This window comes from Pipistrellus kuhlii, unplaced genomic scaffold (assembly GCF_014108245.1).
Source record: "Pipistrellus kuhlii isolate mPipKuh1 unplaced genomic scaffold, mPipKuh1.p scaffold_m20_p_2, whole genome shotgun sequence".
NCBI classification, from domain to species: Eukaryota; Metazoa; Chordata; class Mammalia; order Chiroptera; family Vespertilionidae; genus Pipistrellus; species Pipistrellus kuhlii.
In genome coordinates this window covers 60,114,865-60,139,919 of record NW_023425515.1, presented here as the reverse complement: position 1 = coordinate 60,139,919, position 25,055 = coordinate 60,114,865, and the positions used below count along the sequence as shown (strand labels likewise).

Sequence of the window (25,055 nt, the reverse complement as noted above, 5' to 3'; positions counted from 1 at the left end):
CGTAACATGGAGCGCGCCTGCGCAATGGGCGCCAGGTCCTCGCGCGCGCTCTCTATCTCCCCGTCGGGTCCTTTATTGTGCTTTTTGTTTCGTAATAGGAGGTTCTGGGGCGGAGGCTTTTTCGCCTTTCTTTCCCTCCCTTAGGTTCCCTGCATATGGATCCTAAAAGCTGCTGCTGCTGCTGCTGCTGAGCTGGGTCAGCTTTAGGATGTGAGCTCTTCCCCTGGAAGCTCTTCGAGGGAGGAACTGAGGTGACAGGCCAAGCAGTGCGCGTGCGGACGAGGGGTGGGCGCGGCCGGAGAGATCCCTACTGCGCAGGTGTGGCGAGAAGTCTTCCGAGCCCTGCAGGAAAATCTGCTGTCCTGTAGTGGGAGAGGTGTCTGTCTGTCTGGCCTCCGTACTTTGCCCAGTCGAGCTGTCACTGATGGCGTTTCAAACCCATAGATCCCCAATCCCCCAGTGCGCTACCCCTACACGGGGAGGCTTTGTCCAAGTACCTGGCCTGGCGTTTAGTGTCAACATATGAAAGTGGAACCAGATAACCAAGGGGTCCATTCTGCCCGTCCTTAAGCAGAGATAGGATTGAATCATAGATGAGCGTTGTGTGTTTTTTGAGGGTGTGGTTTTTTTGTTTTTGTTTTTGTTTCTAATAATGCTGGCAGTATGGGAGAGTAGCAGGTCTTCCACAAAAATTTGCTTCGTCCCTCCACATAAGCCAGCTGCTTATATTGGGCAGCAGGGCAAAGATTAGGTGGGAAAGTAAGAAGTAACAGGCATGGGAAAGTGGGCAAGGTATTGTGGTTACACACTGCAGGCAGTAGGGCTGGGGGTTGCAAACGACAGGTGCCTTGGGGACTAGATTGTTTCAGCCAAGAGGTTGTCAGTCTTTCCAGAATGATAGGCAGATCTTAGAAAAGGAGGATGAACTGCATTCCCATGTTCGCTCCCATGTCCCAGGGAGCACCACTCTCAGCCAGGCTAGACTGTGTTTCTCTAAGAGCAGAACCATCTCGGTTAACAGCATGATTAATATTTCTTATAATTGTAGCTAATCCCCAGTATTCTATTTCTGCCCTTAAAAAAAAGGAGGGCCAGAGTGGCATTGATTTCTTAAGTTTCTTCTTACTTCCATAATGAGTTCAATATATAAGTCACAGTAGTGTAATGAAATCTTTCCAAGAAAGCTCTTTTTCCTCCTAAGGAAGAGCTGCAACAGAGGGGAGAAATATAAATCTGAAATTCTCCTCTTCTAGAGCAAAGTTACTAATAAAAATGAAAGTTAAAGAATTGCTTTTCTGTAGAATTCTGTAGTCTTCAAGTGTCAGTTACTCGCTTGCTGCCTTTGGCAGCACATCTAATGTGGTTCTTGCGTTTTCTGTCTCTAGAGTTCCCCTCTATCAAATTTTTATTGTTTTCATTTGCTTTCTCCATAGTTTCTCTTGTACACTTCAACTTTCTTCTTTTGATAATAGCCATAGCCAGCAGGGTTACCCATGAAAATTTATTTTCTGTTTGTCACTCTTCAATGGTATTTGCATTATCCTTAATCTGCCAGTTGGATTGCTCATGAATTTATTCTTCTTTTAAAGGCAATTAGAAAACAGTGAAATGGAAAGCAAGTGCTGTGGTCATCCCAAGTTAAGCTCCTTGTCAACAATGTATACATTCTTTCTAGGGGCCATATTTATTGCTTTAAGCTCAAGTCGCATCCTACTGGTAAAATATTCAGCCAATGAAGGTAAGTTAAGATTTGTAATATGGGACACTTACACTGTTCCATAATACGCATTCTTCTGTTTTTTGTTTTCTTGTGGGTAAAATGGGGATAATACCCTTTCAAGTATGCTGCTTCATGTGAATGATGAAGAGTGTTTAAGTTGATTTTTTAACCTTTATTTTTTTAGCAAGAAACATTTTTTATGCTTAGTGAAGTTTGTGTCAGTTAAGTACAGGATCCAACCCTTACAGAACATACAATAACATTGCTTTAATCAACCAGTACATCTGGGCCTGTAGCAATATGAGGATATATTTGTTTGGTCACTTGGCATTTTTGATGTACCATCTTAGTTACTGCATCAATGTAACAATACAGATAATTAGCTCTGATAAATATGTTTCAAGAAATCTATTTTTTAATGTAATAATTTGTGTTTAAACTTACTTTAATTCCACAAAACTATATTGAGAACCTTTCCCAACTTACTGAGGACACATAAGTTTATGAAACCATGACTTTTAATGGTCTTCTTGAGAAGTCTGTTATGTCTTGAGTCTCTATTTCAGTTGGCATTTATCTGCCAGGCCCTAGGCTAAGTATAGGTAGGGTTCAAAGTGCAGAGAACTTATGTACTTGTTTACAGAGCCCAGTGGTTGGCAAACTCATTAGTCAACAGAGCCAAATATCAACAGTACAACGATTGAAATTAATTTTGAGAGCCACATTTTTAAAACTTAAACTTCTTCTAATGCCACTTCTTCAAAATAGACTCGCCCAGGCTGTGGTATTTTGTGGAAGAGCCACACTCAAGGGGCCAAAGAGCCGCATGTGGCTCGCAAGCCGCAGTTTACCAACCACTGGCATAGCCCATGGACACAGGCAATAGGGTGGTGAAGAACAAAGTGCATAAGACAGACCTAGTTCTCATGAATAGTTAGTTTATTAGGAGAGACATAAATGTAAATACATTATGAAAATACATTACAATAAATGCAGTTCTATACCAAAGATGAAGTTGTTTAGAGTAAGAAGTGGTATATTCTGTCTGGGAGACAATGATGTGGAGTGCAAAGGGATAAAGAGATGCTTCCTTGATAAGGTGACAGTTGATCCACAAGAATACAAGGTGGTCAGGAGTATTCAAAACAGCCTGTAAAATGAACAGAATCATATAAAAGTAGGATTGATTGTGAGAAACATGTATTGTAGTTCAAAATTACTGAACAAAAAGTTTAAGGGCTTAGAGGAGAGAGGAAAGGAATACTTTGCCATAGGGAGAAGCAATGATCAGATAGTTAAGGACTTAATATGCCAGGCTAAGGATCTGGGACTTTATTCTCTAGACCTTAGAGTCTGGGGAATTAGGAGTACTTGGAGTATTATAAACTGAAGGGGAAAATGAAAAAGACTATTATGGTAACTGGATGGAATATGGACAAAAGGGGAAGAGACTGGAAGTGTAGTTAGGTGGTTATTGAAAATCGAACTACAGGTGATGGAGACTAGCCAAGGCCTTGAAGTAGAAACAGAAAAGAGAAGATAGATTCAAGAAATATTTTAAACATAGACAAGACAGGACTTGAAGAATATATTGAATGTGAAGACTAAAGGAGATGAAATACTGGATAGCTCCAAGTTTTCTCTTGGAAGTGCTAAGTGGATTAGTGATATTCTCAGCTGAGATGAAGACTATTAGGAGGAAGAATAGGTTGGGTAGAGTTCAGAGAGATTACAGAGTTTTAGCTTTGTACCTTCCATAAGGCCAGTAGATGTATACTTGCTCATTGCAATATCCTGCAGAATCTAGCACATCACACATGTGAAGGAAATGTAAATTAATGAATTAAATACAAGGTAGTTATTGATATGCATATGCATATAATTAAATGTTCCAGAGTACAGATTTGGAGACACTAATATTAAATTGACATTTAAACCCTAGAAGCAAAGGGCTCATTCAGGGTAACATGCAAGATGAGAAAACAGAGCCAAGGACAGAACTCCAAGAAATGCCAACATTTAACCATCCTGTAGATATTCAGAAGGATGTTAAGAAGGAATTGTTAATGAGAAATAAATGCACATGAGTCATAAAAAGGAAAGAAAAACAAGTTTGAAGACAGGGAATTGCAACATCATACTAAGATAAGGATTAAAACATGCCCTTTGGAATTAGTAATATATATACTGAGTGGCAAGATTATTATGATCTCTGAACGCATAATAATCTGGCCACTCAGTGTGTGGGTGTAAAAAAAAACATATATATGTATATATATATATATTGTGTGTATATATATATATATATATATATACACACACACATATATATATATACACACACACACACACAAATACACACACACACACACACACACACACACATATATATATATATATATATATATATACACACACACACACACATATATATATATATATGTATATTAGAGACCCGGTGCATGAATTCTTACATGGGTGGGGTCTGGCCACCCTGGCCAGGGGAGGGCACATGGGCGGTTGGCTGGCCTGCTTGCTAGTTGAATTCTTGGTCTAGGGGACAATTTGCATATTAGACTTTTATTATATAGGATATACACTGAGTGGCCAGATTATTATGCGTTCAGGGTTCATAATAGTCTAGCCACTGAGTGTGAGTGTGTGTTTGTGTGTGTGTGTGTGTGTGTGTGTGTGTGTGTGTACTTTTATATATATATATAGTATATGTAAAAGGCTACCATGCAAAGTGTCCTCTTGGGAGTTTGACTGGGAGACTGTGAGTTTGATTGCTTGCTCTGACATGCCCTGATCACCAGTGGGTGGTGTGGAATGAAAGAAGGCCCAGCAGGCCCATTGGGGTAGCAGGCAGGACCGGCCACTCTGCATGCCTGTCTCCAGAGTCCCCCAGCCCCCTCAGCCCTCCTGCTACCCTGGCACAGGTAACCAGGGCTGGCTGAGGCTTGCAATGCCAGCAGTGGCAGCAGCAGAAGTGTGATGGGGGTGTTGCCTTTCCCTGATCTCTGGGTTGCCTCCTGCCCCTGAGGGCTCCCAGACTGTGAGGGCCAGGCTGGCTGAGGGACACCCCCCTCCAGTGCATGAATTTTCATGCTGCCAGGCCTTTGGTAAGAAAATAAGAACAAGAATGAATTGAAGAATAAGTTTAAGAGTTGTGTTCTGAAACCTCCACCTAACCCCCTTCTTGTTTGTACATGTTTGCTGGTGTGTATCATGAGAGAGATCAATGCAAAGTATTGGAGGAAAAAAGAGTTTGATTTCAGTCTAGCTTTGAGCTCAGAAAAGGGAAGAGGATATCTTTTAACTTCAAATGATGGAAAGTTTAACATGCAAATAACTAAATTTATGTAACATTTATTAAGTGTCCACTAAGTGCAAAACACCATGAACTGCCAGGTATATGAAGATGACTATCATGGTCCCTTCCTTATGAGCAGATTACATTCTAAAGGTAAGAAATAAAAAAAAATAACAACAATACAATGTGGTAAGGACTGTTAATAGAGGTTTGTAGGTAGTGGTACAGGATCAGAAATGAATAAGAAATGAGTTATGCTTAGGTTGAAAAGGTCAGGGGAAACCACAGTGAAAAGGAAGAAGGGTGTTCTGGAGAGAATGTCAAGTTGGTGCTTTTCCTCTGTACTTGGCCAGTTTGTGTTTTTAATATGATGACCAAGGGAAACAAGGAAATGTTTTCAAAAGCAGGCAAAATCCATTCCTCAAAAGAGAACCTAATAATGTTTATGTTTGTCCTTGGCAAAATTATAGAGCAAGTTGTCTGTAAGCATTTGGAAAAGAGTGGTAACAGCTAAGACCAAGGCATGCTAACCAAACGTCATTTCCTAATTAGATTGACTTATAAATTAGGACATAGCTTCCTAACTCATCAGTGGGTTCTTGAGTGTGTCAGAGCATTTTCTCCCAGCCCTAGAGTAGCCAGAGCCCTGGAACAGTTGCCTCTTGCCTCAAATAGGTTCCTTCTTTTACCCCAATGTACCATTTGTTCCAGAGTGCCAAACAAATATTATCTTGGTGTGCCATTTTATGAAACAGAGAGGAACACTTTTGACACCATGAGCTGAGTAATAATTTAGCCAGGTAAAGTCATAACTGTTTGAGGAGTAAAGCCCCAAAGTATTAATCAATGGCCAGTTTTAGAAGGCAGTCTCTAATGCCATGCCACAAAGCTTTATTGCCCATAGCCCTAACCTCAACATATTTATCAACAACTTAGATGGAAACATAAGAGGCATATTTATCATATTCAAATGCTGAACAGGGTAGGGATAGATAAAAATAGTCAGTGAATTAAGAAACAACCCTAGCCAGTTTGGCTCAGTGGATAGAATGTTGGCCTGTGGACTGAGGGGTTTCGGGTTCGGTTCCAGCCAAGGGCACATGCCAGAGATGTAGGTTTGATCTCCAGTGGGGGACATGCAAGAGGCAGCCGATCAATGGTTCTCTCTCATCACTGATGTTTCTATGTCTCTCTCCCTCTCCCTTCCTCTCTGAAGTAAATAAATACATATTTTAAAAAAAAAAGAGCAAAACTAATTGGATGAAGTTTAATATAACCAGCATTACAATTCAGCTTTTAAAAAACACCTCTAAATTATTATCTGTATATAAGCATTGTATAAAACAAAATTGATAATTAAACATTTCTGTTATATTTCAGAAAACAAATATGATTATCTTCCAACTACTGTGAATGTGTGCTCAGAACTAGTGAAGCTGGTTTTCTGTATGCTTGTGTCATTCTGGGTTATAAAGAAAGGTGAGTCTTGATGCAATACTATATATGTGTTAAAAATCATAGATCAAAAATTTTTATAAGTGGCAGGCAGGAACATTTTATTTCATTTAACCCATTAAATTTATATATGTGGATGCTAAAATATAAATATAATTTTGATTATCTGTTATTCAGGTGAAGAAATGGGCTCAGAGAAAAATCTTTTTTTTTTTTTTTAATATATTTTGATTTTTAACAGAGAAAGGGAGAGAGATAGAGAGCTAGAAACGTTGATGAGAGAGAAACCAGCTGCCTCTTGCACACGCCCTACTGGGGATGTGCCCGCAACCAAGGTACATGCCCTTGACCGGAATCGAACCTGGGACCTTTTAGTCTGTAGACTGACGCTCTACCACTGAGCCAAACTGACTTCAGCTCAGAGAAAAGTCTTATGCAGTTAGGGATAGGAGGGCAGAGCCAGGGCTCCATCCATGTTTTCTAGTATCCTGTCCGTTGCTTTCCCTTGTAGCTTGTTCTTATAGTGGGTCATATAGTGAGTTAGTTATTATTCAAATTTCAGGATTTTTAAAATTACTCTCGTCTGACTTAGTATGTGACACATTGCAAAGACATCCCCTTTTCCATCAGCAAAGGTAGTATCATGCATTGGAGTCAGGGACACTGTATTTAGGACAGATTATTTTAACTTTTCTGAACTCCAGTTTCATCAACTATCAAATAAGGAAATCAATTCTTATACAAATCAGAAGTATCTAGCCTTTTGTGGCTCTTTAATATGTATTTATTCTTCACATGCATTTATTCTTCACTAGCCTTTGCTCTCTTTATTACTTTGATCTGCCTTCCCATATGAGGTAAATTGAATTTATTAAAGGACTTGTACAAGAAGATGATTTGTCACACTCAAGGATTTCAGTCTGCAGTTTCCAGTTAGTGGAAGATATCTCTTAACCTCATGAAATCCATTATTTACAGGACTTAAATTTAAATTTTATTTTATATTCTTTCTGTTACAGTACCGTCCAAAGTTTTTGAAAATCTAGAAGTGGGACAATAATTCATACTAGGATTAGTAAAAGTTAATTTTTCTACTACCCTAAATATAATTTTTCACCTAAAAACTCCCTTTCCTGATCCCCCACTCAGGTAAAGAGGTAATAGGGTGAGGAATACCAGCATACAAACCTGAAAGCTTGATTTTATTTCTTTCAATTTGTTGATCTCTTAGTTTTATGCTCTCAGAGTACTATGAGAAACACAAGAGTATCCTCAGTTGCCTTACTGATACTTATATTTCAAGTTAAAGGAAATTAGGACAATCAATAATCCTAAAGTGTTATTAATTGTCAGTGATGATACACAGTGGTGGGGTACAGAAAGCATGCAATGAAATTCTGTATTGTCTTTGATTTCGTAAGGATAATAGTCATTTATGAAAGCAATTTCATAAAGCCTCTTTTAAAGAATTTTGTTATAAAGCAAATACAATTTACTGTCTATAAAAATATGGACATTCTCCTCAACATCATTTATTTATTGGTCTATTTCTTTCTTTAGAAAGTCATCAGAGTAGAAACTTGAAATGTGCTTCCTGGAAGGAGTTTTTTAATTTCATGAAGTGGTCCATTCCAGCCTTTCTTTATTTCCTGGATAATTTGATTGTCTTCTATGTCCTTTCCTATCTTCAACCTGTAAGTAAACATGATAAAGAAAATAGCATTGGGAAAACACAGAAAAATGTCTTTCAGGGTTAATTTTTAAAAATCATTTCCCATGGCATTATTCGTTTCTCATTGCCCTCCCTAGCTTTCCAGAGGTTTGAACAGAATCATCTGAATATTTGACTTACCAATCTGTTTGCCAGATTCTATCACTTGTTAAAGTTTACTATATTAAACTGTGATGACTAGTCCATAGTTGCTCCCTGGCCAGTGAATATAGATTCATCTCTCTGTGTAACCTTAACCAATCTGCCTGTTTTCTGAGCCATCCTCTAAAATTAATCTCAGCATCCAGGTCCTCCACAGAGACTTCACTTAGAAAAGTATACATTTAGTACTCTGCTCTTTCTTACACCTGCATTAATGTAGTTTATACTAGAGGCCCAGTGCATGAATTGGTGCACTGGGAGGGAGGAGGGACCATGGGAGTTTGGCCGGCAGGCCCCCATCTGGTTGTGAAAATGTGTTGAGGTAGCAGAAGCAAAGGTCACAGACAGAGTGCCCCAAAACAGCCTGAACACCAGCTATGCTCTGAAATGGAATTACAGCTCTGCTTTGCTGCCCACTCTCAGACAGCCTCACTCTCCCTGAGGTGGAGTTGCTGACAGACAGACAGGCCATCTATCCTACCTCAGCCACATCTTTCCTCGAGGCTTCGCCCCCAAGCTTGATAGGTAGCTGACTTCAGCCAATGGTGGCATACTGCCATAGGAGTGCTAGCCAGTCGGCATCTGGAAGCTTGAAAAGGCACAGGGCAGAGCTAGAAGTGGCTGACAAGGCAGAAGGGTGAGCACCTACACATGCGGTGGCAGAGGTAAGATGGCAGTGGTGCAATACTTTGTCTTTGCAGTTAGGTTGCTGCCTTGCCCCTTCTGCCCCCTCCGAGCTGCCACTCTGTCACAATCAGCATCAGGGTCACTCTCCTCCTACAGGCTTCCTGGACTCAGATTCTCTGGTGCCCAGAGCCTTAGCCACAGGGAGGAACCGGCCAGGGGAGGGTCCCTGGAAGGTTGGCTGTGGCAGTGCACTGACCACCAAGGGGCAGCTCCTGTGTTGAACGTTTGCCCCCTGGTGGTCAGTGCACATCATAGCGACTGTCCATTCAGTCATAATGGTCACATTGGCTTTTATATAGATATATAGATATACTTTAGGTATGATTTTATTTTTGTTAGTCCTCTCTTTTAACCAACAAGTACTTTAAGAGTAGAGATTGTATCCTTTTGACTCTTAAAACACTATAACTGATAATATTAGGAATATTTCTTATCACTATCAGCATTCTCCAGGCCAATTTAGAGAACCATTGATAATCAAACTTAAAATTTGGTCTCCTGCTCTTCCCTATTACTCAGTTTAGGTCATGTGTCTGTGTTCTCCTAATGTTTTATAAAATTAAGATTTCTGTTGCCATTGTTGCCAAAATGTATCGGGTCTAGTAATAAATAATGTCGTTTTTAAACATTCGTTTAAAATCTTGCTTGGCATTGACTTGTATTGACATAACCTTCAAACACAGAAGTATCTACAGAACGTGTGAAGTGCAATTAACAAGTTTTGCTTGAAAAAGTTTGTGTTTGGTTTGGTTTTTGTTGCAAAACTAGGGCTAAGAAGATGGAGGATGAAGAGCATATTCGGCATTGCATGCTTTACGAGTTCCAATTAGGAAGAAAAGCAAGTGAGGCTGCAAAAAACATCTGTAGTGCTCTTGGTCAAGATGAAGTTAGCACCAGAAAATGCCAGCGTTGGTTTGAGAAATTTCATGAGGGAAATTTCGCAAGGGAAATAGTCGAGGCCATGTGTCCAATTTTGATCAAGAAGCTCTTCAAGCTCTTTTGGTGCAAAATCCTCAAATTACCCAACAAGAGCTTGTGACAACTTTAAATTGTTCACAAAAAACAATTTCCAATCAATTGCGTGCACTTGGCAAAGTCCAAAAGTTTGGAAAATGGGTTCCTCATGAGTTGACTGACAACAACCATAATCAAAGAGTCACAATTTGCAGTTCGCTCCTCTCTCGTCAAAACCGTTTGCCGTTTTTAGAGCAAATTGTTACCGGAGATGAAAAATGGGTGCTGTATGTTAATTTGAAAAGGCGGCCTCAATGGTTGGACAAAAATGAGGCTCTGCAGCCCACGCCAAAACCTGACTTGCATGCGAAAAAAGTGATGTTGTGTGTTTGGTGGAATTTTAAAGGAATTCTTCATTATGAACTTTTACCATCTAACCAAACCATTACAAGTGCAGTGTATAGTGCCCAATTGGAAAGGTTAGCCCAAGCTTTAAGAGAAAAAGAACCCATGCTGATTAATCGGAAGGGCGTAATTCTTCACCAGGATAACGCACGACCGCATACTGCAAGAATCACTGCTGAAAAACTGCGCCAGTTGGAATGGGAAGTTCTCCCTCAACCTGCATATTCTCCTGATATTGCCCCTTCCGATTACCATTTGTTTCGTTCTTTGCAAAACTTTCTTCTTGGAAAAAAATTTAATAATGAAGAATGCCTCAAAAATGCATTGACCGAATTTTTTGCATCAAAATCACAAGAATTTTACAACAAAGGGATTAAAATGCTTCCTGAGCGTTGGGCACAAGTAGTAGAAAACAACGGCAACTATTATATATTGTTGATTAAATTTTATTGTATTGTTTAAATAAATTCGATTTTAAAAAGTATTAGAAAACGACATTAATTATTACTAGACCTAATATTACAAGTTGTAAAGAATAAATTTGGGGATTTCTATCATAAATAGTATTTTTATTGGTTCTAGTCTTCTATGTGAAGTCTCTTAAATATAGCCAAATTAGTTTATGAGTGTGATGAAAAAGAGGGATCAATAGAACACAGTGGTAGAAAATAGGAGTTTGATTCTTTTGCACAATTTAGAAGCTGTGTAACTAGGCAAGCCCCAATTGCTCTAAGAGTCAGTTGCCCATCTGTAAAAGAGAATAATGTTATCACACCACCTGTGCTGAGTAATCACCTGAAGTTCTTTTCAGCTCTGTGATCCATATTGTTATTATTACTAAGTGTCTATTTCATCAAAACTGTGTCCTCTCCTGAATTCTTGCTTCCACTTTCTCAGATCTGAGAATTCCTGTACCCAAAGACATAATTATTCACATTCAATAAGTATATATTTGTTGTATTTTATTTGTCTCCAATAGATTAGGTTCTTAAATTCATATCCATTCTCTGCATCCCTAGTACCAAAGTAAGATTATAATTTCCTGTTTTTTTCTTCCAAGTTACATCTTTGCTCTTCCTTCCTGATTGTGTAAAACCACAAATATTACAAAATAAATCACATGGCATATTCTGTGCATTGCTGTGCCCAAGTCTAATTGGGAAGAATTAAATAGAGATGAATGGAAGTTTGGGAGCAAAGAGTTCTTGAGATTTGTTTATTCTGTGCTATTGCAAAGGAAGAGTTTCAGAATTCATCAGGCCAGCCAGGATGCTTGGTTAGTGCATTTGCACTGCTGTTATTGTGACTGATCAGAGCCACCACTTCCCCACTTTTACCAGCCAGTTTCTTCATCTCCTCTTAACTAGGGGTTCACAACTGTTTGTCTACAGAGAAGGACACCTAGAAAACAAAATAGTCCCGTAAAAATTCAATAGAACAACAATGTTATGTTCTTGGAATTTTTGTTAATTGTTATTGGATTTACTCTTATTTCTTTAATTCACCTTCATATTAGCCGGTTATAAAAGATTATTGATACTCCGGAGTTTAATCATTTTAAAGTGATAGCAAGGAGGAAGTCAGGGTGAACTAAATCAGTAGGATTTGTTTTATAAAATTATTAATATTGTTAGATCCAATTATAAGGGGCAGTGATGAAATTTCATACTTTCTTGGCCAAAATGTATACATGTTCAGATTAATAGTCTCATGAGAAATGTGGTTGAATTTAAAAAAAGAGACCTTTATGAAATTTGCTAACACATTTTTAAGTTTTTAAAACAATGTGAATAAATCCAAAGGACCGTTAGATATGAGTTTGGTAGTAAATCATTGGTATTGGGTCATTGTAGTTCAACCAGGAAAATGGATTCAGTTCCTACAACAGGTATGATGCTTAAAAATCTGAATCCCAATTATCTTAATGTGTAAATGGGCCTAACAGATTCTGTCTTTTCTCTATCCATAGAAACAGTATTAAAAGTCTATAAAGCACTCTGAGAACTTTAAAAAGTATGCTTTAGAAGCATGGTAACTGTTATTTCAGACCCAAACCTTTAGAATTTATAAGTATTTCTAAATTTGCACATACAGATTATTTACACAGGCATTTTCTGAATTTCAACACATTTGAAAGCCTGTACAATAATTTGATCATATCTGCATAAATTTAACAAGCAATAAAAATGGAATTTAATCCTGTAGTGAAATAGCTGCCCTAATAACCCCTCTAGTTTTTGACCAAAAAGCTTTTCTTGTCAGGTGAGCCACCGAGCTGGGAGATTTCTGAGGTTAGTACTTATTTGGATTGTAACTCTATATCTCTTCTTTCTTTCTAGGCCATGGCTGTTATCTTCTCGAATTTTAGCATTATAACAACGGCTCTTTTATTCAGGATAGTATTGAAGTAAGTAACTTGTTGTGAAAGCATATGTGGTATTTTAAAATGGCACCGCCTTGTTTCAGGTGATATACCCAGAGCACTGAACCCTCCAGTTCCCAAGGCCAGGATTTTATTCTTAACTAGAGGCCTGGTGCATGAATTCATGCACAGGTGGGGACCTCGTGGTGGCCTGTGGGGATCGGGCCCCAACTCACATCCCAGGCAGCCCCACCCTGCACCCAGTCATGGCCTGGCACTGTCCCCTCACCTGTTCCACCATCCTGCCTACAGGGCAATCAGTAGGGCCACCTCCCCCACTTCCCCACTGTTGGTCACCCTCTGTGGGCCAATCAGCCCCCACTCGCACCCGCCTTGGCCTGGTGCCGTCTGCTTACCTCCTCCTCCATCCCACTGCGGTCCCGCTCTCATCAGGGATGGCAGCACCTCCACTGCCGCCCACTGCCAGCGCTGCCATGTTCTGCGCCACCCCCTTGTGGTCAGCACACATCAGCAAGTGGTCCAACTCCTGGTCGAACAATTTGCATAGTAGGCTTTTATTATATAGTATTGGCTCTGTGTGTTGGCAAGTTGCTTAACCCACCTAGAAAACAGCTCCACTGCTAGCCTGTCTGAATCCTCTGTGATTCCATGTTTCAAATGTTTTTTTCCTAGCATCTCAAAAAAAAGAAAGAAAGAAAGAAAGAAAGAAAGAAAGAAAGAAAGATAATTGATGAGGTTATGAGTATTTTAAGTGCCAGAGTTTCAACAAATAATTCCTGAGATGTTTCATGGAGGAAGATGCATGATAGGATTGGCTCAGTGGAAAGATAAAAACTTTACCATATGGTCTGAGTCACTAGATTAATGCTGTGTTGAGCACATGAGTTGGAAAGGAAAGAAGATGCAATCTAAAGAAAGAAACAAGGATTTCAAGGCATTTATTACTCCCCATTACCAGAAAGGAGTTGTGAACCTTACAATAAACACATACATACCATACACAGGGCAATTGCAGGAAAAAAGAAAGGTCACAAGGAATGCAGAGAAGGAAAAGTAATTCAGAGGACCGGCAAGAGGCTTTGAAACGAAGGTGGTAGTTATTCCAACTTTAGTTTGTTCAGATTTCCAGAAGGCTCGTGGTGGTCAACTGCCATCATGTTAGCTGAAACTTATTACATGGTTTGTCCTCATCTAAATTGTAAGAGACAAACCAATAGGGCCTGGGAGTAAAAAATCAGATCTCATTGCAATGAATTTTTATGTAAAGCAAAATTTTTTCAGCTGCTGGTTTATATCCAACAATATTATTAAGTATAACATTATAATTATAACTCTATACATATATAATATTTTGGTACCATCAAAAGAGTTTAAAAAGGAATATTGGTCAAATTCTGTTACAACTCCTTTCAATTCTTTGGAACGCTTTGTGATAGAATCTGACCCATATCTGTGGCCCAAGAACTTGACCATGCTCACATAGTTTGTTCTTCACTAATTAATTAATTCAATGAAGGGACATTTGGTTTCTCCCTGATCAGACAGTAAAATCACCCATGATATGTCTGTTGTCTGTGGACACTGGCAGTCCTTTGACATTATTTTAAAAGAAGCCTCCAGCATAACTCAGGATTTTATTTTTGAACTTAAAAATGTGCTTTTGAAATTGGGCTAAGAAGTGATTTTGAAGCAGTTATTTGAGTAAGGAAAAAGCAGAGGATGGTTGAGTTAATTTTATTTTTCCAAGTGATGTTCAGGCCATGTCCTCTCGCAGCCTTGACTGAGGTCAGAGGATTGTTAGAACTGCTGGCAGCCAATTCCAGAGCAAGAGACAAAAATGGTCTTTGCCTTTGACACAAAGCTCTGTATCATTGCAAAGTTGCTGTTATTCAAATGACTTTATATTCCTGGACCCACCTTTCCCTCTGTGTCATTTTCTATTACATTTTCACATCTCATTAAACTGTGTTACTGTTGCGATCAGAGGAAGTAGCTGCACCCCTAAGATTATCTCACTAAGACTACTGAGTGTTCATTTTTCATCTTTTTGAAACAACTCAGAGAAAGGAAATTGGAGCAGAGATGAATTCTTTGAAAATAGGTCTTTGCTGACTCACCAAAGTTGTGTAAAAATGACTCCTGCGATCTAGTCTGTTACCTGTCTACATGCAGGATGCACTGTTCTTTTTCTGTGAACCTTTTCCTTCCAGAGACAATTTATAAAAGTAACCATAAGGTTCTAGTTTAGAAATCTAACAGCTTTGCCCTTTTGTGTATATAATCATGAAATATTAACAGCTGGATTCTGTAAGCATCACCTCTTAGATCACATCCTCATTTTATTGAAAAAATATGCTCTGGGGATATAAAGTGACACCCAAATCACACAGCTCAAACTTGTGTTTCAACTTGTTATTTTCTAGCTGCTTCATTTATCTTTATAACTCTGGAGAGAGCAAGTGCCTTTAGCATACCTGCTTGAGAGTCTGAATTCTTGTGCACAATCCTAAGGGACAGTACCTGTACCCTCCCTGGGTTTTGTCCATGTGGAAATGTTGTTATAAATAAGAGTTGGCTATTAAGTCATATAATTGACATATAACGTTAGTTTCAGGTGTACAACATAAAGATTATCTATACCAGTGGTTGGCAAACTGTAGCTCGAGAGCCACATGTGTCTCTTTGACCCCTTGAGTGTGGCTCTTCCACAAAATACCATGTGTAGGTGCACACATACAGTGCAATTGAAACTTCATGGTCCATGTACAGAAGGCGGTTTTCGGCTCTCAAAAGAAATTTCAATCGTTGTACTGTTGATATTTGGCTCTGTTGACTAATAAATTTGCCGACCATTGATCTATACCAAAAAGGCTAATATGAAAATTGGTCAAGATGCCTTCACAGTAATGACCAAACAGCAGGCTGCGTGGGGCATCTATACTAATAAAAGTTAATATGAAAATGGGTCAGGACGCCCTCACACTAACAACCCAACAGCAGTCCATGATCGTTACTGATTGGTCAGTGTTAGGACAGGGAAAAAAGAAGAAAAAAGAAAGCCAGAATATAAGGCTACACTGGTAAGAAAAAATAAGTCTGGTGAGTAATGCAAGAATTATTTAAAAAAAATTCAAAAGTGGAAAAAGGAAAAATATTGCTATCCAAATGTCTTATTGTCTTTTCTAAGAAAAACCCCATTTAATAGATAGATTGGTTCTTTGAAGTATAGAAAACGTTGGTTCAAAGTGGAAACTGGCGGCAGGCTCAAAGCCTTACTGATTTGCTCTTAAAGCTTGGCAAAGTTGTATAAACTTGTTTGTTTAGGTTTTAGTAAATAATTTCCACATGAACATTGAAATTTGGGGGAGGGAGGGCAAAAGATAACTAATACCAGCACTTATGTTCACCTAAAGAATGTATATGAGTCTCTAATTTATTTAAAGAGAAGCTATGGGAAAAAATATTTAAAAACACATCTTGAAATATGATGAATGTCTTAGAAGTCATGGTAAAGTTTACTCTCTGAACCAGCAGAGAAATAAAAATACAGCTCAGTAGACAAGCCTTTCTCCAAAATCGTTTACTTGATAAATCTTTTTATAATTTCTCATTATAAATCTGCCCCTGGCTGCTACTAAGAGACATGTTATATATAGCTTTTTGTAAAAACAATTATGTAAATCTTTCTACTTAATTATTTTCATGCTCTGCCTTGGTTTACTACCACCAAATATGATAGTAAATGCCCTGACATAATTTTGATTTAATTGTTGACTTTCACCTCAGTTAGTTGAGGGGTAACTCAAAGTAAGGAATTATTTTTTTAAAAATACATGCTTTAAACAATTTAACTTAAGATATGTAATGTTCATTCTTTTGGTTGAAAGCTATGGTCTTTCCTTTGAGTATGTGTAGGGTTTGTAATTGACGTTCTTTGGCTTCTTTCTTGGTTGAACCTATATTTGTTATTTCTGGTTTTAGTTTGTTTAAAGTTGAGCAAGTTCTTAAAAGTACTTTTAAAGTAGATTCTTCTAGATTTTTATTATTTATTACCTAATTACAAAATAAGCTCAGCTATACCTACCACAGATAGTTTTCTTACCTTGCGATTTCCCTTTAATTTTCTTAAAGCAATCAACTTAGTTTTCATAAAGACAGCAGTTCTTTTCTTTACTCATAATTTATCATTTATGTAACCATTAAAATATGTCATTACAATAATGAGGTCACCTGGCAAAAAATGCGTTTAGAAACAGATTGTGAGCGAACAGTTCACTGGGAACAGAGGCCCTCAAGTAGAGCAATCCTCTGGCTGCAAGTGTTCAACTGAGCATCAATCTGGATCTCTTTTACTGGGGCAGTGGAGAGATGAGTTGAGTTTCTACTAAAGTGCATCTACTAAATTGAAGAGCAAACTTTTCTTAAACAATCAGTCATCGCTTGTACTAGTAAGAGCACAAATTCTCAGCTGACTTTACCGGATAAGTTATTAAGTGTTATTTTATTTGCAGAAAACCTATTTTCAGCCTAATCCTTAATCATTTTCATCTTCCCATGAAGGTTACCTTGAATGAGTAATTATTTGCAGTAAGTACTATTTAGCTTGTTTGTGGTTTTGCTTCCTTATATTCTTTTTTCTCAAGGTCAGTTTTAGTGCAAAATCTATAGCTATCAGAATTGAAAACTTCTAAAGGAACTATAGATAATTGCCTCATTTTTCTTTTCTTTTTTAACTTTATTTTTATTGTTGACACTTTACAGATATCCTCATTTTCCCACTCGACCCAGCCCCGGCACCCCTTCCCTCTGGCTTCCACCACACTGTTGTTTGTGTCTATGGCTATGCATTTATGTCCTTTGACTTCTTAGTTTCTTTCATCAGCTTTGTTATACAATACATCATCTGTTTTAATATACAGTTTGGTAATAATATTTTTTTAATAAATTGAGCACCTATTTTTTATCCTGTATTTTCTTTTTCCATTTGATTTACTTTCTACAGCTTAATGCATACCAGCTGCATCTTCAGAAATATGTGTGGCTAGTTCAGTTTCTGGCCTCATGGCATAGAGCTATATTAGCCTCATCACTAAGTGTTTGATCTGGTTATTTGAGAGTATATACACAAGAAGACATGATCGTGTGCTCAGATGTGCTGCTAGCTAGTCTAGTCTGTGTACTTAGCAGTTTTATAGCATGAAGCTCTATGAAAACATTGGTGAAATCAGGCACATCTTCATATATACACATTTTGAATAATTATCAATATAAAGGGAGTGTTTATTAAAATACATTTCATTTTCAAAATGCAATATCTATGGACACTGTGTGTATACATATAGAGATAGATAGACACCAGAGGCCCAGTGCACGAAATTTGTGCACTGGGGTGCAGGATCCTCAGCCTGGCCTGTGTCCTCTTGCAGTCCAGGAGCCCTCAGGGGATATTTGACTGATGGCTTAGGCTCGCTCTCTCGGCAAGTGGGCCTAAGCCAGCAATCAGACATCCTGAACGCTGCCACAGAGATGGGAGAGGCTGCTGCCGCTGCTGCTTTGCTCACCAGCCATGAGCCCAGCTTCTGGCTGAGTGGTGCTCCCACTGTGGGAGTGCACTGACCACCAGAGGGTAGATCCTGCATTGGGCTGAAACTGGCTCTCCAACATCCCCTGAGGGGTCCTGGATTCAAGAGGGCACAGGCAAGGCCAAGGGACCCCACCAGTGCATGATTGGGTCTGAGGAGGGACTGTGGGAGGGCTCCAGGGTGTGTCTGGTCCATCTCACTCAGTCTCGATTGGCCAGACCCCAGCAGCAAGCTAACCTACTGGTCAATTGTCTTCCCCTTGGTGGTCAGTGCATGTCATAGCAAGCAGTTGAGCTGCCTTAGCATATCATTAGCATATTACACTTTGGTTGAATGGATAATTGGATGACTGGACACCTAGCATATTGGGCTTTTATTATATAGGATAGATATAGATACAGATACAGATACAGATACAGATACAGATACAGATATAGATATAGATATAGATATAGATATAGATATAGATATCTTGAGCACTCTGAGATACATTGGTCCAGAAGGAAGACATACAAACCATGACTCAGATCTCCTCCTTGCCCTTTCATAAATGTATGACCTTAAGGAAGTCGAAGTCAGTTAACTTCTCAGAATATTCATTGTTTCTTCCTGTAAGGACATTGCTTAACCAATGGTCAGTGCTCAATGATGCTCCAAAATTCTAACTTCTAGTTCCTACCTGTTACTTTACACTTCTGCCTTTGCTTTTGTTATTCTCTTGTTTCCCCACTCTGGTTTCCCTCTAATTCATCTGACTAATCCTAATCCATCTTCAAACTTGAAGATGTTCTTCCCCCCAGAGGCCAACCTGAATCAGTTACTCCTCTTTCTTTATTCAACATTGTACATTCTTATTGCCTTTGCATAGACTTATCCCTCTGCCTGGATATACGCCAACTCCTTTCTCACATGGCAAATTTAGTTATTTTTTATCTTTCCACTCAAGTGTCATTTTTCTTTAAAGCAATAGCTGACTGATTCTGTTATAGACTCAAATGTTCCTTCCTCAATGTACCCCTGGTGTTCTGTGTATCACTAGTCACACATTATATTGTCATCGTTTAGTTTCATGGCTCTTTACCTTTTAAAAGTATAAATTACTCAAGGGTGGACATCAAGTTTTTATCTTCCCAGGGTGCCTGCCACATAGTGCTTACTAAATGTCTTTTAAACTAAATGAATCCATCCATAAAACAGAATAACATTGTATGCCTTTAATATATCACAAGTTTGTTGTTAGGCAAAGTAATGCATTGTTAAGACTTCATAAAATTAAATACTAAAAATACATTTTCCTTGCCTTACCAGGCAGTGGTTTGCTATAAAATGCTTTATGATTAAGTCATGGATCTGGGAGCCAGCTTCCTTACATCTTTTTTTGGACCGTGGATACCTTTGAAATTTGACAGAATTTGAAGGGTCTTCTAGGGCTGGGGGGAGGCTGAGAATTCACCTAGATAGAGCATTTGCAACATTGCACATATCTAAATTTTATCACATGAAAACTAGGTTAGACTCTCTTCTACAGTATATTATATAATAAGTTAAAAAGTTATTATTCTAAAGATTCAAGATAGGTCTGGAGGTAAAAAGGAGGCTTAGTTAAACCTCTAGGCTCAAAAGAAACTTAAAATGAAGCAGAATAATTGAAGGGTCTTAAGGGATGTTTATTATGAAAATGAATTAAAATAATCAATTTTAAGAAGCAGAGACACTAACTTGAATTGTGGGAAATTCTAACAAAAACTGAGTACAGTTTATTCAACCAAGTACTCAAGTGTCTGAGTTTTCAGCAGAAACAGTTGATATGGGAGGGGGCAAAAACCCTGTAGTAAAATCTTATTTTTCCTCTTTGAACAGGAGAAATCTAAACTGGATACAGTGGGCTTCCCTCCTCATTCTATTTTTGTGTATTGTGGCCCTCACTGCTGGGACCAAAACATCGCAGCATAACCTAGCAGGACATGGATTTCACCACGACGCCTTTTTCAGCCCATCCAATTCCTGCCTTGTTTTCAGAAGTGAGTGTCTCAGAAAAGAAAATTGCACAGCGAAAGAGTGGACTTTTTCTGACTCTAAGTGGAATGCCACAGTCAGGGTTTTCAGTCACTTTCGTCTCGGCTTAGGCCATGTCCTTATCATAGTCCAGTGTTTTACTTCTTCAATGGCCAATATCTATAGTGAAAAGATACTGAAGGAGGGGAAGCAGCTCACTGAAAACATCTTCATACAGAACAGCAAACTCTATTTCTTTGGCATTCTTTTTAATGGGCTGACCCTGGGCCTTCAGAGCAGTAACCGTGATCAGATTAAGAACTGTGGGTTTTTCTATGGCCACAATGCATTTTCAATAGCCCTTATTTTTATAACTGCATTCCAGGGCCTCTCAGTGGCTTTTATTCTGAAGTTTTTGGATAACATGTTCCATGTGTTGATGGCCCAGGTCACCACCGTCATTATCACAACAGTGTCTGTCCTGGTCTTTGACTTCAAGCCCTCTTTGGAGTTTTTCTTAGAAGCCCCATCAGCACTTCTGGCGGTATTTATTTATAATGCCAGCAAGTCCCAAGATATGGACTATCGACCTAGGCAAGAAAGGTTCCGAGATCTAAGTGGCCATCTTTGGGAGCGCTCCAGTGGGGTAAGTTTGTAAAGATACTGCTTTTTGTCTGTCCTTCCGAATTCAAAGCATGATAACACAAGAATAGAAATAGGATCAGTGCTGATTTATCAAAGGATGTATCAAATCTCTTGACTTTAAAAAAATTATTGAACAAACATTTTTTGGTCTCTATGTGAGCGCAAGGGGAACCTTGTGTACTAATTGTATTAGAATATTAAAGAGTCTCAGAACTGGAAGGTTCCTCACAGATTACCTTGTACAGTTTCCCTAATTTTACAAGGGAAGAAGCAAACGCAGGCTAAATGCGATACTAAGTGAAAGAACTGGTACTAAACCCATGAGGTCTGACTCCTCCTCCATTACTCTTTCCACTCCACCATTGTTTGGGGAATAAACCTTCTTCATAAGAAAAGTTCAGCATTAGTAAGTCTTACTAAATAAAAGTAGAAAAGCTGGTTCCTTAATTTTCCCTGTAGTTTTTCATAAACCACTCTGTACCAGATAGGCAGACATTATTTATCTCACTAGGGCGGGGATTTTCAAAAGGAACCTATTAGAGAAAAAAATTTCTAGAAAAATACTTGTGCAATTATTCTAAGTAAGTATTATTTTGCCAGTTGCTTATTGTTTTAGGAGGGTCTGTCAGTCATGTTATTAGCAAATTAATAATCTTTTGGAGACTCAAGTAAGGAGTTAAATATTTGTTATAATTAAAAGATGAAATAGACTCATCAATCTTGTTTTAAATTTACAATTTCCATGAACACTAAATATGAAATACTTATTCCTTACAAAGAATGAAAAAATTAATATCTCTTATTTGAGTTCATGGTGGCGCTTTCTTCAGTATTGCCTCTGAAGTGGTGATACAACAGGTTATCCAGATGAAAAAATTAAAATCTCGGGTCCCAAATGCCCTGATATCATCCAGATATAGATTCAGAAGTCATGTGTCCTTTTCCAGTGATCTGGTAACATTGTTTGCTGTACTTTTTAGGGAAAAGAATATCAATTTAGGTTACAAGGCCTAGTTTTATCTTTCTCCAATCTTTAGTCATTTGCCTTCGAGACCAGCAGAGGGTGCTCCAATTATGCTAAGATTAACTGAAATTTAAGTACTGAGCTTTATTTCAGTTTTTCATTATCTATTATATATCTATAATTAGCTTTCCAAGAACTTTAGTATTTATTTAACTTTCTTTGACCATATTATATGAAATAAAATCCGTGATTTCTGAGTGAGCTTTCTCCTTGGTAATCATTAAAAATACTACATATCTAGTTTTAATTAATCACTGATTTTATGAGTGTGTTTTTTTTTAGGATGGAGAAGAATTGGAAAGACTTACCAAACCCAAGAATGCCATTGAGTCCGATGAAGATACTTTCTAATTGGTACTCAAATAGGTGGCAGGTCTCACAACCTTGTTTTCACATTTTCTTCATGTGTAATATTTATCTTTTCACTTTGATAAAACAATAATATTTCCGAAGTATAATGCTCTTTGCATATCTCTAACTACTCCCTAAATAGTTTTTTTCCAAGTCTTAGAGTACTCAAAGGTCAGAAGGAACTGACATAAGAGTAATAGTTTGGAAACTGCATTAATGGCCTAGAAATTGATAAATCAATAAGATATATTCACAGATTATTTTCCTTGTTGTCCAATGTTTCAGAACCTTGTAATAATCATAGCAGCTGTGCCCGATAAATATACAAACACAGATCAGTTTGCCAGATACTAATAATTATGTAGTCCTACTCTATTGCCAAAGTCTTCACTTTTGTTATCATTATGAACATCACCTCAGTTGCCCCTTGAATATTGAGGTCCTTGAAGCTACACATTTTGCAATTAAAAAGAAACATGACTCTTTCTAAAATAAATTTGTTGAAAGATTGCCATCTGGCTACAACATTGATTTTAGTTTAATGTAGTCTATGCTAAATGTTTTACCAAAGAAGCAGTTTTTCAGAAACAAAATCTCAGAATTTTAACTTTTAGGAACTCATAGGGAATTTGGTTTTCAGGGATTATCTTTTTATATTCTACATAAATAAGTTTCAATTTTGGAGAAAATTGATTCCTAGTCACCAGTGATCACTTGTATTTTAAATCTTAAGCCATGTGTATGTGTTTTTCCTCAGATTGACCTTATTATTCTTAGATTATTATAGTTTGAAGAACTAAGAAGAAGTCATTTCATTTTATTATTAATCAGAAGTTAAAATAATTATACATCATATCCGCTTCCTCAGAGTAGAGATATTGGCCAGAATCATACTACATGAGAGTTCCTTTGAAAAGGGTCACTTTGCAGATAAATGATTTTTGCTGAAATATGAGTGTATTACTTTAAAAAGAGGAAGGCCAATAATATAGCACTGTATAGTAATAATATTTCACATTTCAAGTGCATGTTATTTTTCAGCATTTTTGCATGCAGCCAATTACCTCTGAGGTAGTGATAAAAAAAAAAAAAAAAGAAAGAAACAAGTGACTTCCCCACAGTCATGCAGCTGGATGGTGATGGGATAAAAGTTAACTTTAGTTAAAAGGCCAGTGTGTTTACAGAGCCGGACTCTGAATGTGAACCTTACAGTATCATTTTCATGCGTTTGATTAATCTCTTTCCCCTAATTTTTATACAGATGAATGTAGATAGTACTATTATATAAACCATCTGTGATGTGCAGAATAATATGACTGGCAAGAGTTGGTGGAAATTTATAAATAAAATAATTATTAAACCTATGTCTTGCGTGCCATTCTGTCATGTGAGGTGCGATGCAGAGTACTTTCAATTTCAAAAAATGAAGTGAGGCAGAGACTCAAACAACTCTTAAAACTTTCTCTTTCAATAGATCTTGACTTCAAAAAATAGCAAAACTGTTTGCCTTATCATATGCATTCCCATCAGAGTTGTAGAACAGGAAGATTACATTATAATAACTTTAGAGGTAAGAGAACAAAGGGATAGGAAGACCTCACTTTAAGGAAATAAGTCACACAAAAACATTGTATGGAACAGATAAAATTACAATATTATTTGCAAAGGTATTACCTACAGAATATATTACATAAAATATTCCACTAATTCTGGAGTTTAATTTTCTTCTTTACAACTAGAGGCCCGGTGCATGAAAATTCATGCACTAGAGGGGTGTACCTCTCCCTCAGCCTGGCTTGCCCCCTCTCACAGTCCGGGAGCCCTCAGGGTCAGGAGGTGAATCGGGAAGTTGATGCCCCCTCATACCTCTGCTGCTGCCACTGCCAGCAGCACAAGCCTCAGCCAGCCCTGGTTACCTGAGTCTCGGGCCGGCCCTGGGCAGCTGGGCAGTCGACATCTGAGACTTACCTTGCTGTGTGCCTGCTGCCCCAGTGGGGCTAAGGGGTCTGGGCACCACCATCTTTGAGGGCAGGGAGGTCAATTAGCATCTTTCCTCTTTATTAGATAGAATTAATTTTTTTCACCTTTTTTATAAAGTGTTGCCCAAAGTGTAAATGTACATAATAAGAGAGAGAGAAAGAGCTAGAGCTAAAAAATGTGAAGTTTTGATGTGGGTACTTTTCAGGAGTACTTAGTGTTGCACTCCTGGTTTAAAAGGAGCATAACTGGAAGGTGAGAGTCTAGAAACCATATCCATTTCAGGTGCTCTTGATGTCAGGTGTGTAACCTAGGGAGAACAATTGTCACATGGAGAAAATAGATTTCTTTCCTATCCTAAAGAACCAAACTACAGTGAAAGTTATAGGGTGATGGTTCTTTCCTTATATGGAAGACTGTTCCTGACAAATGATACTTTTCAATAGAAAAAGCCTTCCTGAAGAATAGAGAGTAATAAATTCTCTATCACTGAATTTTTTAGGGAAAGATTGTGTCATTAAAATGTTTTAGGAGACATACTTCTTGGTATAGAAGTTGGAATGATTTCTATCGTCCCTTCCTATTTTTAGATTCTTGTCTAAGTTTAAGATTTACAACTAATGTACTAAATCTGCTTCCTTCATAGTTTCTGAATAGCCTTTGGTTGGACTATAAGTGTGGCCTGCAGTGA

General features: G+C 38.1%; 1 protein-coding gene across 8 annotated transcripts; it reads left to right on the top strand.

Annotated features, from left to right (window-relative positions):
• Positions 1 to 45: 45 nt before the first annotated feature.
• Positions 46 to 23,751, top strand: SLC35A5 (solute carrier family 35 member A5). 8 transcript variants are annotated; one of them, XR_004989100.2, is made up of 8 exons: positions 74 to 318; positions 1,590 to 1,738; positions 6,414 to 6,512; positions 8,049 to 8,182; positions 12,747 to 12,814; positions 20,233 to 20,393; positions 20,866 to 21,013; positions 22,319 to 22,344. XR_004989100.2 is itself a non-coding variant. In XM_036444568.2 (8 exons), the coding sequence occupies exons 2-8, from the start codon at positions 1,609 to 1,611 to the stop codon at positions 22,385 to 22,387; spliced, it is 786 nt and encodes a 261-aa protein (XP_036300461.1). In that variant the 5' UTR covers positions 74 to 318; positions 1,590 to 1,608; the 3' UTR covers positions 22,388 to 23,751. The 8 variants fall into 8 exon arrangements, 7 of the variants coding, with proteins under 7 accessions (XP_036300459.1, XP_036300461.1, XP_036300458.1 ...); XM_036444568.2 differs by having other exon boundaries at positions 20,889 to 21,013; positions 22,319 to 23,751; XM_036444566.2 differs by lacking the exon at positions 74 to 318 and adding an exon at positions 46 to 67 and having other exon boundaries at positions 20,233 to 21,013; positions 22,319 to 23,751.
• The last annotated feature ends 1,304 nt before the right edge of the window (positions 23,752 to 25,055 follow it).